This window comes from Symphalangus syndactylus, chromosome 8 (genome assembly GCF_028878055.3).
Source record: "Symphalangus syndactylus isolate Jambi chromosome 8, NHGRI_mSymSyn1-v2.1_pri, whole genome shotgun sequence".
Classification (NCBI taxonomy): domain Eukaryota; kingdom Metazoa; phylum Chordata; class Mammalia; order Primates; family Hylobatidae; genus Symphalangus; species Symphalangus syndactylus.
In genome coordinates, this window is record NC_072430.2 from 105,713,408 (window position 1) to 105,727,621 (window position 14,214).

The 14,214-nt window shown below is 35.9% G+C and overlaps 1 protein-coding gene and 1 pseudogene across 4 annotated transcripts in view; both read right to left on the minus strand.

The window, feature by feature from the left end:
- The window catches only part of TRAK2 (trafficking kinesin protein 2), a 77,321-nt gene that overhangs the window by 29,948 nt on the left and 33,159 nt on the right, over positions 1 to 14,214 (minus strand). For all 4 annotated transcript variants that reach the window (XM_063644895.1, XM_055290209.2, XM_063644893.1 and 1 more), the window contains one exon: positions 1,984 to 2,178. In XM_063644895.1, the coding sequence (XP_063500965.1) occupies positions 1,984 to 2,178 (195 nt within the window). The remainder of the gene's footprint in view (positions 1 to 1,983; positions 2,179 to 14,214) is intronic.
- Positions 3,941 to 12,783, minus strand: LOC129488272 (SCY1-like protein 2; annotated as a pseudogene).

Genomic DNA, 14,214 nt, shown 5'->3' on the forward strand with positions numbered 1-14,214 from the left:
AAATTGCTCCCTTGGACACTATTGTTTTGTAAAAAGTCTTGAAAAGTATATTAGAATTTACCTTTTATTTTCTAGGCTTTTTACTTATAATTCATCCTAAAAGTTAACTCCATTAAATCATGATCTAAGACCACTTTCTAGCTATAGTTTTGCCACTCAGTAGCTGAGAGGACAAAGAACAAATAAACTAAAGGGCACTTTCTGTGACGTTTTGTCAAAATAATGACAAACTAAATTTATCCAGATGAAATTTCAGTTTGAAAGTTCTCAGCAATTTAGGCCGGACGCAGTGGCTCACGCCTGTAATCCCAGCACTCTGGGAGGCTGAGGCGAGTGGATCACAAGGTCAGGGGTTCGAGACTAGCCCAACCAACATGGTGAAACCCCGTCTCTACTAAAAATACAAAAATTAGCCGGCATGGTGGTGCCCGCCTGTAATCCCAGCTACTCAGGAGGCAGAGGCAGGAGAACTGCTTGAACCCGGGGGGGCAGAGGTTGCAGTGAGGCGAGATCGTGCCACTGTACTCCAGCCTGGGGGACAAAGCGAGACTCTGTCTCAAAAAAAAAAGAAAAGAAAAGAAAGTTCTCAGAAATTTAAACACTCAAAGAACAAAGGGAACTAGAAATAAGAAATACTGTTCCTTCTAAAAATGATTTTCCAGAAAAATCTCAAGCAAGTAAATTCTCAAACTAAAATGTCAAGAAAGCCTTTGGAACCTTAATTTAATCTAATTTAGCTATTTAAAAGAAATATTAAGGACAAAAACACAATAGTATTTGAACTTCTTGATATTTCAGTTTCTGAAATGATGTTTATACTTTTTTTGAGCAGTTAAGTTCTCAGAAACTACTAGAAATAAATTGTAGGAAACTAGTGCTAAAAGCAAGTTAATGATTACCATGAAAATGAGTATTTCACAGTAGACATTCTCCAGTAAAAATCTGGCATTAAAACACCACAACACTCACTGGACTTCTTGATATTTCAGTTTCAGCTGAAACAATGTTTATAATTTTTTTTGAGCAGTAGTAAGTTCTAAGAAACGACTAGAAAAAAATTCTAGGAAACTAGTGCTGAAAACAAGTTAATGATTACTATGAAAATGAGTATTGCACAATAGTCATGCTCCAACGACAACCTGGCATTAAAACACTAAAGCACTCACTGGGAAAATGTCCAGGATCTGATGCAATCACCTACTTAATTCTAATTAAAGGAATTTCACAAACATATCAATATTGAACTCATACGCTTTTATTATAAATTCTAACAGCTACTGTGCACACAACACTTTTTACCAAATGAATTTTTAGAAAAGTAATTTCAGCCTTAATGCAGATTTTTGGGATGAAATCAAATGCAAAAAAGTCTCCACACTTCAAAGTTTAAAAATTCCTTTGTCTTTTCTAACAGCTTGGTGTAAAACAGACCTATTTTCAGAACAAATCTGGCTCAGTCTCTCACTTAGGAATCCTTAAATAATGAAGATTACTATATAGTATATATTTATTTCTCCTAGCATTATTAAAACTACTTATGTACGTAAGAACTATGCTTAGTTATGCTGATATAATTCTTGTGACTGTGTTTACTAAAGATATTAATAAAGATAAAAGTCAAACGCTGATAGCTTAGGATAACAAACTACTGGGATAATAAATGTTGACAGTTATAAAGGAATATTAAAATTTTAAATCACTTCACTTTTTAGAAAGTTCTCTTTTCTACTCAGTCTGAGGAAAATATCAAGTAATGAAAATGTCTAAGTATGTTTGCAACACTGGACACCGAGAGTCATAAGGATGACAAACTTTCTGCATTCAGACATAACACAGAATTATCTCTTCCTGTGAAATCAGTTCAAATTAAAGTAGGTATACCCTGAACAATGGCTGCTAAACATCAATGCTTTAAAAATCAATACCAAGATACCCATGATCATTACTTCAATGCACAAACTAAAAGAGTAAGAAAATACTCACTCATATAACGGAAAGTCTCTTCAGCAAGGACTGGAGAGAGGGCATCAGATGCATGTTGCCGCTGGTGTGGAGACTGAGTCCAGTCTTGATTTTCATATAGAAAGAGAGTGTCTACTTTTAGCCTATATTGTGGTAGTTGTTCTTCCAGCAGACCCACCAGCTCAACTTCAGGGAGATCCTCATTGGAGCAGACATCTAAAGAGGAGAGTCTATGTAAATGAATCCAAAATATATTTCAACTTTTACTAGGCTCAGAGAAAACTGATGAAAATTAGTTTTTCCAAAGTGGGACAACCAAAGAAATATTAGACAAGATCATTTCTCCACTGATTTTTATTAGTACATCCTAGTAGTATAGTTTTTTTTTTCTCCAGGTTTTTTTTCTTTTAGTAAGAGAACTTCTAAAGTAAAAATGATGGCATACATTTTTTTGACAGTAATTTTTAAAAACTATTTTTCATTGACACAGAATAACTGGATATATTTATGGGGTACATGTGATATTTTGACACCTGTATACAATGTATAATGATCAAATCAGGGTAATTAGCACATTCCTTACCTCAAGCATTTATCATTTCTTTCCACTGAGGACATTCAAAATCCTACCATTTATCTATTTGAAAATATACAACAAATCATTGCCAACTATAGCCACCCCATGGTGCTAAAGAACACCAGAACTTATTCCGCCTATCCAGCTGTAATTTTGTATCTGTTAACTAACATCTCCTGATCCCTCCTTCCCGCTACCCTTCCTAGCTTCTAGTAACCACTATTCTACTCTCTACTTCTAGGAGATCAACTTTGTCAGCTTCCACATGAGTGAGAACATGCAGATACCACAAATCTGAATTACATACTATCTAAATATATTGCTTAGTGACTATAACTATGCTTTTTTAAATTTTTAATTTTTTAATTTTTAAAAGTTTTTATTTTAGGTTCAGGGGTCCATGTGCAGGTTTGTTATGTAAGTAAACTTGTGTTACAGGGGTTTGATGTACAGATTATTTCATCACCCAGGTACTAGGCCTAGTAACCCAATAGTTATTTTTTCTGATCCTCTCCCTCTTCCCATGCTCATCCCTCACATACGCTCGTCTGTTGTTCCTGTCTTTATAACTATACTTTTAAAGTTTAGAATTAATTTGTAGAAATTTCATATCTTCTCCCTATCAATCTATTTAGTACTGTTAAGAGGTCTGTGTCTCTGAAGCAGTAGCAGCCTGCTTAATTTTAAAAGGTATTTTTAATTGACACAAAATAATTGGATATATATACTTTTTAAAAATAAAGTGAAAGAGGTCTGATCTCAACTTATATGCTTGGGGGAAAAAGAATACAAAGCAACCAGCAGAAAATAGTTCCAAAGGGGTAAAATGATATGCTCTGTAATAACAAAATTTGAATTCTGTGGAGGATTCGTCAAAATCTGGAAAAATTACATTTTAGTATATTCTCATAGTCACTAAATTTTTTTTAAAAATTGCATTAAATTTTACTGAGCACTGGCACTGAAATAAGTACTTTATCATTTTTATTTTAAAGAAGCGGTACATCTAAATCCCAAAACATGTGAGGTAAAGAAAATTGGAAAGGGGAGGGGAAAAAAAAGTTTCCTCTAAAAAAATCTTCCCTATCTTTCACATAACATAAATTTACTATGGTATAGTGATAGTCCTGGTCTGAGTCCTAACTCTGCATATACCACAATGTGACACTGGGTAAGTTACCTAAATTCTAACCCTCGGTTTCCTCATCTGTAAAATGGAGAAGGTACTTACCTCCTAGGTTATATGAATTAAATGAGACAAATGCACGAAAAATACTTGTATTTAGTACAATGCCTTGCACACTGTGGAGGCGCTCTATCAATGTCAGCTTTTTTTTTTTTTTTTAAGAGAGAGAAGTAAAGTTTATTACATTTGAAAAAATACAGCAGAAATCTCAAAAGTTTACTCATTAAATATAGTTTAATTCTTACAAATCTCCTTTTGAAAACGCAATTCATATATGGTGCAACCTCAGAAGTTTGAATTTGAAATGAAATATGAAGTCAGTAGTCAGGGAAGTCACATCAGAGTGCTTTGTCAAATATCCAAACAAATCAGCATATACCAAAGTGACTCTAAATATATCCAAGTGAATGCAGAAAAATACATTACCATTTGAGGCAGACCATGCTAAAATATAATTTACAATGACTAGCTTGCATTTAAGATGGTTAGCCAATGAAATGTAGGTTAAGTTAAATTTTGTAGTATTTGCTCAGTCTCTTTGTACTAAACATTAGTTCACCTGAAAAGTAAGTTTGGAAAAAGCAAATAACCTGATCTCTTTATGCTTATCATTTTCTCACTGTCATCTTAAATGCAAGCAAATCAATACAGCATCAAGATTTTTTACATATTAAAATTAACACTAATGACTTGTGAAGGTGGACTGTGTACCATGTAGTACTTAATAGATGAGCTTGCAATGACCATCAACTCAATTTTTTAAATAACACCAAGATTCACAAGCCAAAATAAACATTTGATTAAAAAATTCAGCTATTCAAGATAACTCAGTTGTCCTTTTTCTCTTTGAGATTGGGAAGGGTTGGGTCTTTAAAAACCTGAAGAGGGGCCAGGTGCGGTGGCTCACGACTGTAATCCCAGCACTTTGGGAGGTCGAAGTGGGTGGATCACAAGGTCAGGAAATAGAGACCATCCTGGCTAACACGGTGAAACCCTGTCTCTATGAAAAAAAAAAAAAAAAAAAAAAAAAAAATTAGCCAGGCGTGGTGGCGGGTGCCTGTAGTCCTAGTTACTAGGGAGGCTGAGGCAGGAGAATGGTGTGAACCCGGAAGGCGAAGATTGCAGTGAGCTGAGATCGCGCCATTGCACTTCAGCCTGGGCGACAGAGCGAGACTCCGTCTCAAAAAAAAAAAAACAAAAACCTGAAGAGGAGTTGGTAAGAGGAAAAAAATCCTCAATGCTTTTAAAAAACTCAACTGGTTAGAAGTCCATACAACTACTATGCTGGCATGGACACAGATGTTTTCTGTCACAGAACCATTCACTGTCCCATAGAAGTAGTTCCTCCAAGCCAACTATATAAAGATGTAAATCAGCTTACCCATGATTGAAACTGAAATAATCCTTCAAAATAGACACCTCACCCAAAAAGATCTTTTAAATCATTGCTAGCTGAACTGCTACTGGTCATAGCAGTTGGTGGCTATGCAAAGTTCTGTGGGTTGAAGAAAGGATTACCCTGCGTACCAAAGGCAGATTGTCCTATCATGTTCATCTGTGTTCCCATTACTGAACTGCCCATAGCTGGAGAACCTTGAGGAGGTACAAACTGATTAAGCCACTGATTTGGTTTCTGTTGTGATAATTGGTTCATGCTAACTTTGGGTTTCTGAGGGCCAAGGAGATTATTAAGGGCAGACATATCTGTGGGTCTTTGTTGGGTCGGTTTCACACTAGCAGGAGGAACATTCAAAGCACTGAAGTTTGGCAAAGTGGGAGGTGTTCCAGAGTCATTTTGGTCACTCCAACTGTGTCTGGACTACTGTAGAAGTTCTGGTTTGTAGTAACAGGCATGTTGAATCCTGAAGTCTGAAAGCCCATATTGGCATTTAGGCCATTTGTCAAATTTCTCTTTGTATTATCAACTGGTGTAGAAAACATCATGCCAATGCCCATGGAAGGAACAGAAGTGAATGTACTTGAAGCAGAAGGTTTAGGGGTACTAACAGAAAGGCTAGTCAAAGATGACATATTATCCATCAATGTGTCTGTCAAGTCCTTAGTCTGTTTAACAGTAGCATCAAGGTGTGTACACTTGGGGTTTAAGAGGCTGCTGGCTTTTCAACTTCTGTGCCTGCTCTGGTTCTTTTGCTAATTTTTGTCTTCCTTCAAGTGTAAGTGATGCTCTTTTATGTTTATTCTGAAACCCATCCTCTTTATTTTCAGAATCACTGTCAGTCAGAAGGTCTGCTCCAATGTGGTTAAAAACCTTGTCAATTTGCTGATTCCCAATATTTGTAACTTTTGTCTCCTCAGAAACGTTCATTTGATTTCCTATGACCAAAGATTTCTGTTGTTCTTGCATTATATGAAGTTGTTCTATGTTCAGACTCCAATCTATTCAGCATCTCTTTTATGATGGAAATGAAAGAATTGAACTGATTAAGATTGTTTTCAATACTCAGGGGAATAAGATGAGGCAATACTTTTCCAGTCAGCTGCTCTTTGGTGATTCCCAACTTACGAGTAAAAGTACATTTGTGAATGCCTAAAATACCCATGAGGACTGCAGATTCTTTGGATGGAATTTGTTGTAAGAAGGGTAGGATATCATCAAGTACAAACCACTTATCCAAGTATTCCAAAATCTTTCCTAAGCACATGAATGAATTTACACGAACAACAAGGGAAGACGTTTGTAGACAGGCATTTTTAATTCTTGGTATCAAAGTATGTTTCATGATGGGTAGTCTATAAGATTTGCAAAGGTTGGAATGATGTTAAGACAGAGCTCCTGGTAGTGAATGGAAGGAGCTTCTAGTGCTCTGTAAACCATGGGTAGAACACTGTTCTTTATCTCATCGGGAGGGGTTTTGGTTAGTAGCAAATCCATTTTTTGTAGGAAAATTAACAAAATCTGGATTGGCTCCTGCTGCTTAAACACAGGGCCAAGTTCAGGTGGAATTAATTTGACATATTCTTCTTTGGCGCATTCCTCAATGATCAGTAGAACACTGGGCAAAACAAAATGCACTATGTCAGGGTTTACAAATTCTGAAGTCAAGTCAAAATTCTCTGCACAATGACATGCTTGGGCAGTAGAACCTTTGGCAGTCCGTTGAAAAACTGTGATTTCTGAAGATTATCTCTTTGGAATAAGGTATCAAAATATTGCAGTGTTACTGCACCAACATCATCAAAGAAAGGAATCTTATCATTTGATCTGCATCTGGTCTTACAGTCGGAGTTACATTTAACAGTAGCCTTACATGTTCACGAACTTCCTCAGGTATACTTGTAAGTGAACTAGATCCTAAATAACTCAACTGATCCAACTGCCTACTGAAACTCTTATAAATATCTTGCTTATTGACTTCAAATATACGTTTCCTTTTATTAAATATAGCATACATAACAGTTCCTAAAGAATACATATCACTGGCTGTTTCACAGCTCACATAAAGTGTGTATTCAGGAGCCAAATATTCAGGATTTGGAAGACACAATGAAGGTAAATTTGAGTCCCATCCTTTACAAGGAAATTTAGGCTCTTGTTCAGAAGGATTGGTTGATGATACACAAAAATCAAAACCCATTGTTTTCCAGGCTCCACTTTTATTCAAAATTGTATTTTCAGAAGTAATATTTCCATGTACCATTTTCACACTGCTATGCAAGAATACCAATCCTTTAGAAACCTGAAGCAAACCACATTTGGTTTCTACATCATAAAGTTTATAATCCTTAATGTCTGGAGATATAGGGAAAGGGAGATTTTCCCAGTTAGCAAGAACACTGGCTAAACTGGCAAAAAACTGGTTCTGTACAAAATGCCAAGCAATCCCTGAATTCTTCTAAAGGATGCTGGACAGTAAGAAGTCGAGGGTGTTGAAGTCGAGTTAAGTGTTGGACTCCTCATTTTAGAGAATCAATGATTTGATCCTTTTCAAATTTTTGATATTTGTCAATCATTTTTTATCAAAGACAAAAACAGCCACTGCTTTGTTGACTTTTTTGTGCCATTAAAAATCTTCCAAGCTAGCCCATTGCCACCACTGGCAATGTGTCGACCAACATCAAATTTTCTAGTGACAGGATTTCCCATTACAGCACTAGTGACATCAGCTGTTACTTCTGTAACAGTACTCTCTTCAATTTATTAAGCCTGGACTCCATGGCTGCAATATGGGGTAGTTATAGTTACCTTTTCCCTCTCCTTCCAGGAGGGGCAGAACTGGGCCTCTTTTCCCCGCCCCCCTAAACACAGGCTGTTACTGCTCTGCCTTCGCACCTGGCAGCTGCCTCCTGCTTACTCCATCGCCTCCACCGCCCCCGCGGGCACAAACACCGCCTGAGCTGGAGGAGAGAAAAGGATAGGGAGGGGAAGGACTGGGGACGAAGACTAAGGGAGGGGGAAAAAGACTGAAAGACCTATTGTCAGCTATTTTTATTACTGTATTACTATTGAGTTTTTACACCTAGAGATCAAATCAAGACTGCTAAAATAAGGTTGCTATAATATCTAAATAATTACAGAGTATTAAAGGTAGAAGATACTTTCAGAAACCATCCAATCCTGCCTCCTAGATAAGGAAACTGAGACTTAAAGCTGGGTAACTTGCCGAGGACACTAGAACCACCAGACTTGGGTCTCGACTTCCTATCCAGCACCGTACCCATTCTTGTTGCTATCTGCCATTTACAGGACAAAGGCTGACAACCTGTCCTAGAAAGCAAGTTCCTACACATCATGTCTCCAACATACAGTATTAGTCCTACATATCTCCTAATTCCTCCAGGTGTCTAATCTACTTATTGTTCTATTTTTCATTCTTAATATTAGAAAGATCACGGGTTTTGGCATCAGACGTAGCTTCTGAATCTGACTCCTCTACTAATTGTTAGACACACGATTTATCCTTTCAGAGCCTTAATTTCTCTCATTTGTAAAATAAAGATCATTTATCACACATAACAGTAGTAAGAAGTAACTAAAATAAGCAATTAAGGCACCCAGGGTATCTGGCAGATCATAGGTACTCACTGAATACTATTTACCTCACTACTCTCTCACTTGCACACCTACAACACCCCCTCCCTCATCTCTGAACAAACAGCTTTTGTGTTTTTATGTATCTGCCACTATCTTCCTGTTCCCAGTACTGCCCATCATTTAACACCTCCCAAACTTAGCTGTTTACAAAAAAGGAGAGTTATTCCTGTTAACATGCTTAAAATACTAGGGCTTAAAATAGAGAAAGTACAGGATGTCATATCAACCCTCTCACTTTTAAAGAGATGTGGTATTTCCTTTGTGGGTAGTATAATGAAACATGCTCTAGCTCTGGCAAAGAACAACAAAGTACTGGTTAGAAAAACAAATCCTTAAGAGAGTAAATTCCTACTATTTGACCTTGACTTCACAATGACATTTTAATAAGTTTAATACAAGGAGGCTGGCAATATCAGACATCCCTATTCACCCAGAAGGAGAAGCAGTGGCTTGATCACCACAACGAGATAGAGATGGGGCAGATTTAAAACCTTAAATATGGTTCTAAATAAGCTCTCAATCCTTACAGACCTCTTAAATAGGAGACCTGAACATATATCCAAATTCTATTATTACAAGTTCCATGTGATTATCAAAATTTTTCCTGCCACACATATATTACATAGAGATTGTCATTTTAATACTCAGGAAGAAAAGCTGACTATAAATAAATGCAGAGCTAAAAACAGACTATTAGGTATTCAACGGTACAGTGGAAATGAAGAACAAAAGTGACATTCATTACAAGAGATACTAGTCCGTAGTATCTCTTCTAGACTAGAATAATTCCCTACTTCCAAAATTTAATATTAAAAATGACTGTACAATCCAGGCTTAGTAGATTAAGCTAAATATTCTTTAGACTAGCTCTTCCACCTTGCTTCCATATTCTGATAATGTTCCATTTACTACTCTTGCCCAGGCTTGACAACTCCTTCTTTACCATTTTATCCTCCAAATGTCTCTTCCATTTTTTCCCAGTCAAGCCTACCAGTAAGAGAATGAAATCAGTGCTAGAATCAAGCATACTAGAGCATGGTCTAGAGTATGATCTATAGACCTACATAACAAAGATGAAAAACAAGCCTCAAAGGGTTAACCTTATCAGCAAATAACTTAAAGTCTTGCCAAAATAAATTTTAACACTTTTCCAAGGAAAACAACAAAACCTAAACACCTAACAATGTAACATTCATAATATTCACCAGTCCATACAAAATTACTAGATATGCAAAAGTAAACAAAATGTAATCCATAACCAGGAGGGAAATGAGTCAACAGAAACAGACCTGTAATGACAGAAATAACAGAATTAGTAAGCAGCAATTTAAACGCAGCTATTTTTAATATACTCAAAGATTTAAAGGGAAAATATGAATGTAATAGAAACAGAAGATATGCCTGCATTTTAAAAACCCAAATAGAACTAGAGTACAGTATCTAAAATGAAAGATTCACTAGATAAGATAAACAGATTAGATATTCTCCAGAAGAAAAGAACAGTAAACTTGAAAGTATAGCAATAGAAATTATCTAAAATGAAGCACAGAGAAAAAAAGATTGGGGGGAGAAAACTGAACAGAACATCAGTGGCTGTGTCATATCAAGCAGTCTGCAGTCCCAGAAGAAAAAAGAGGCAGACACAGAAAAAATATTTGAAAAAACAGTGGCCGAAGTCTTCCAAGTTTAATTAAAACAGTTAAGTCTATAGTTTAAAGAATCTCAACTCCATGCAGGATAAATACAAAGAAAACCACATCAAAGCAAAATTGCTAAAAACCAGTGATAAAGAAGAAAATCCTAAAAGCAGAGAGATAGGAAACAAAGAACATTACATTTAAGGGAACAAAGAGTGAATGCAAACTATTCATTTCAAGATAGATGACAATAGAACAGCATTATTAAAACACATGGACAAAAAGCCAATTTAGAATCACGTGCCAGTGAAAAACATCTTTCAAAAAAGGTGAAATAGGCCAGGCATGGTAGCTCACTCCTGTAATCCCAGCACTTTGGGAGGTCAAAGTGAAAGGACTGCTTGAGCCCAGGAGTTCAAGACCAGCTTGGCGCCGGGCGCGGTGGCTCACTCTTGTAATCCCAGCACTTTGGGAGGCCGAGGCGGGCAGATCACGAGGTCAGGAGATCGAGACCACAGTGAAACCCTGTCTCTACTAAAAATACAAAAAATTAGCCGGGCGTGGTGGCGGGCGCCTGTAGTCCCAGCTACTCAGAGAGGCTGAGGCAGGAGAATGGCATGAACCTGGGAGGCGGAGCTTGTGGTGAGCCGAGATTGCGCCACTGCACTCCAGCCTGGGCGACAGAGCGAGACTCCGTCTCAAAAAAAAAAAGACCAGCTTGGCAACATAGTGAAACCCTGACTCTACATTAAAAAAAAAAAAAAAAAAGAAGAAGAAGAAGAAGAAGAAGAAAAAATTAGCTGAGTTTGCGCATGCCTGTGGTCCAAGCTACACTGGAGGCTGAGATGGGAGGATCACTTGAGCCCAAGAGGTTCAGGCTGCAGTGAGCCATGATCGTGTCACTGTACTCCAGCCTGGGGAACAGAATGATACCCTTTCTCAAAAAAAAAAAAAAAAGTAATTTTATTTTTCACACAAGCAGAAAACTACGGCTATTCATTGCCAGCTAACCCATATCCCAGGAAATGTTAAAGTTATTCAGGCAAAAAGGATATGGGATGGGAACTTCATTCTAGAAAAGAAATAATAGAATGCTAAATCTGTAGGTAATACATAAGCCTTTTATTTTCATAATTTATTCAATTCATAATTAGCAATTTAAAGCAAAAGTCATAATGTATTATGTATATAACATATGTAGATGTAAAAGGCATAGTAATAATAATATGTAGAATGGTAGGAGGAAATGGAAGAATATTGTTTTAAGAGTGTCACTTTATTAAATATAATGTTATTTGAAGATGGGCTTTGATAAGTTAAAGGTATGTATTGCAACCTAGAGCAAGCACTGAGAAAAATAAGAAGTACAGCTAATATGTCAACAGTAGAATTAAAATAAAATAAAATAAATTTAAAAAAAGAAAATGAGAAAAAAACAGAAGAAGGAACAAATAGAAAAATAGAAAATAGGAGTACAGTAGACTCAACTAAAGTGATAATTACATTAAAATTAAATGGTCCAAATACTGCAAATAGAAGGTACAGATGATCAGACTGGATTTTCTTTTTAGAAAAGACCCCATTATAAGTTATCTGTGGAGATGCCCTTTAAATGTAAAGATTCAGATGAGTTTAAAAAGTAAAAACATGAAAAATAATATGATACCAATTCCACACAAACCTTTTCCAAACACAGAGGAAGGCATACTTCACAACTCATTTTACAAGGTCAGTATTACCTCAATATCAAAATAAAGCAACAAGACATTGCAAAAAAAAAAAAAAAGAAAAAAAGAAAGAAGTACAAACCAATAACCCTTACTAACGGGACTAGGAAGGACACAGACACACACACACATACACACACACTCCCTAACAAAATACTAGTAAATATAGAAAAAAGATAATATATCATAACCAAGTAGTTTTTTCCAGGAATGCAAGTCTGGTTTAAAATTCAAAACTAAACCAACAGAATTCACCACACTAATAGACAAAGGAAGAAAAACCATATGAACATTTCAACAGAAGCAAAATAGGCATTTGACAAAATTCATGCTAAAAACTTCTCATCCAACTTGGAAGAGAAGGATATCTTCTCAATTTAATATAGGGTATTCTCAAGAGACTTAATGGTCAAATACTGTAACTTTTCTCCTCAGATTGGAAATACGTCAAGGATGTTTGTTCTTACCATTTTTATTCAACAATATACTGAGATCATGTCTCATTCAGTAAGGCAAGAAAAATAAATAAAAGGCATCCAGATTGAAAAGGAATATGTAAAATTGTCTCCATTTGCAGACATTATAGTGTATGTAGAAAACTCTAAGAAATCTACCAAAAAGTTACTAAAACTAGCAGGTTAAGCGAAGTTGTAGAATGTATGGTCAACATTAAAAAAATCAATTTCATTTCTATATAGTAGTAACACACAGTAGAAGAATGAAATTAAATAGTGCCATTTAAAAAATACTTAAGACTAAATTTAACAAAATATGTGCAAGACTTATACAATAAAAACTATAAAATACTGTTAAGAGAAATTAAAGAGGACCTAAGTAAATGGAGAGATATATCAAGTTTATGGATTAGGAGACTCACTATTCTTAAATTATCAATTCTTTACAGAGTCTATGTAATTTCTTTAAAAATTCCAGCATTCTTTTTTGGGAGAAAATGACAAGCTGGTTATTATTATTAGGGACAGGGTCTCTCATTCTGTTGTTCAGGCTGGAGTGCAATGGCATAATCATAGCTCACTGCAGCCTTAATCTCCTGGGCTCAAGTTACCCTCCTGCCTCAGCTTCCCTAGTAGCTGGGACTACAGCTGCATGCCACCACGCCCAGCTGTTATTTTTTGTAGAGATGGGGTCTCACTATGTTGCCCAGACTGGTCTTGAACTCCTAGGCTCAAGTGTTGACAAGCAGATTATACAATTTATATACAAATGTGAAAAATCTTAAATGGCCAAAATAATTTTTGAAAAAGAGTAAAGTTGGAGAATTTATATTATCTGATTTCAAGATTTACTATAGAATTACAGCAAATAAGACAATGTGGTATTTCTGTAAAGATAGACTTAGGGATTAAAGGAACAGGATAGAGTTCAGAAATAGAACCATACATATACGACAATGAAATTATCAAGGTATTTCAATAAGGGTAAAGAGATCGTTTTTAACAAATGGTAAAGAAACAATGAAATATCCAATTGGAAAGCAAAAAACAAAAACTTGGACCCTAACCTAATTCCACACTCAAAAAAGTACACTACTGACTTAAAAGTAGAAGTAAAAACTATAAAACTTTTTATGTGAAGATTTCTTAGAAACAACACAAAAATATGAATTATAGTAGCAAAAACTGATAAAACTCCATCAAAATTTAAAACCGCTCTTCAAAAGACACCAGTAAGAAGATGAAAAGGCAAGCCAAAGTCTGGGGGAAAATACGGTCCATTTATCTAACAAAGGACTTACATCTAGAACATGTAAAGAACACTTAGAATTCAACACTTACATTTCAATAGTAAGATACATTTTTAATGGGCAAATGATTTGAATAAACAACTCAAAATAAAATCTAGATATGGCCAATAAGCACATGAAAAGGTGCTCAACATCATGAGTCATCAGGAAGATATAAAATTAAAATCACAGAGATACCAGTACACACCTACTAGAATGGCTAAAATCAAAACCACTGACATTACCAAGCGTTGATGAACAGCAGAGGTCAGCAAACGACAGCCCACAGGCCAACTTCAGCTTGCTGCCCTGCCTGGTTTTGTAAATC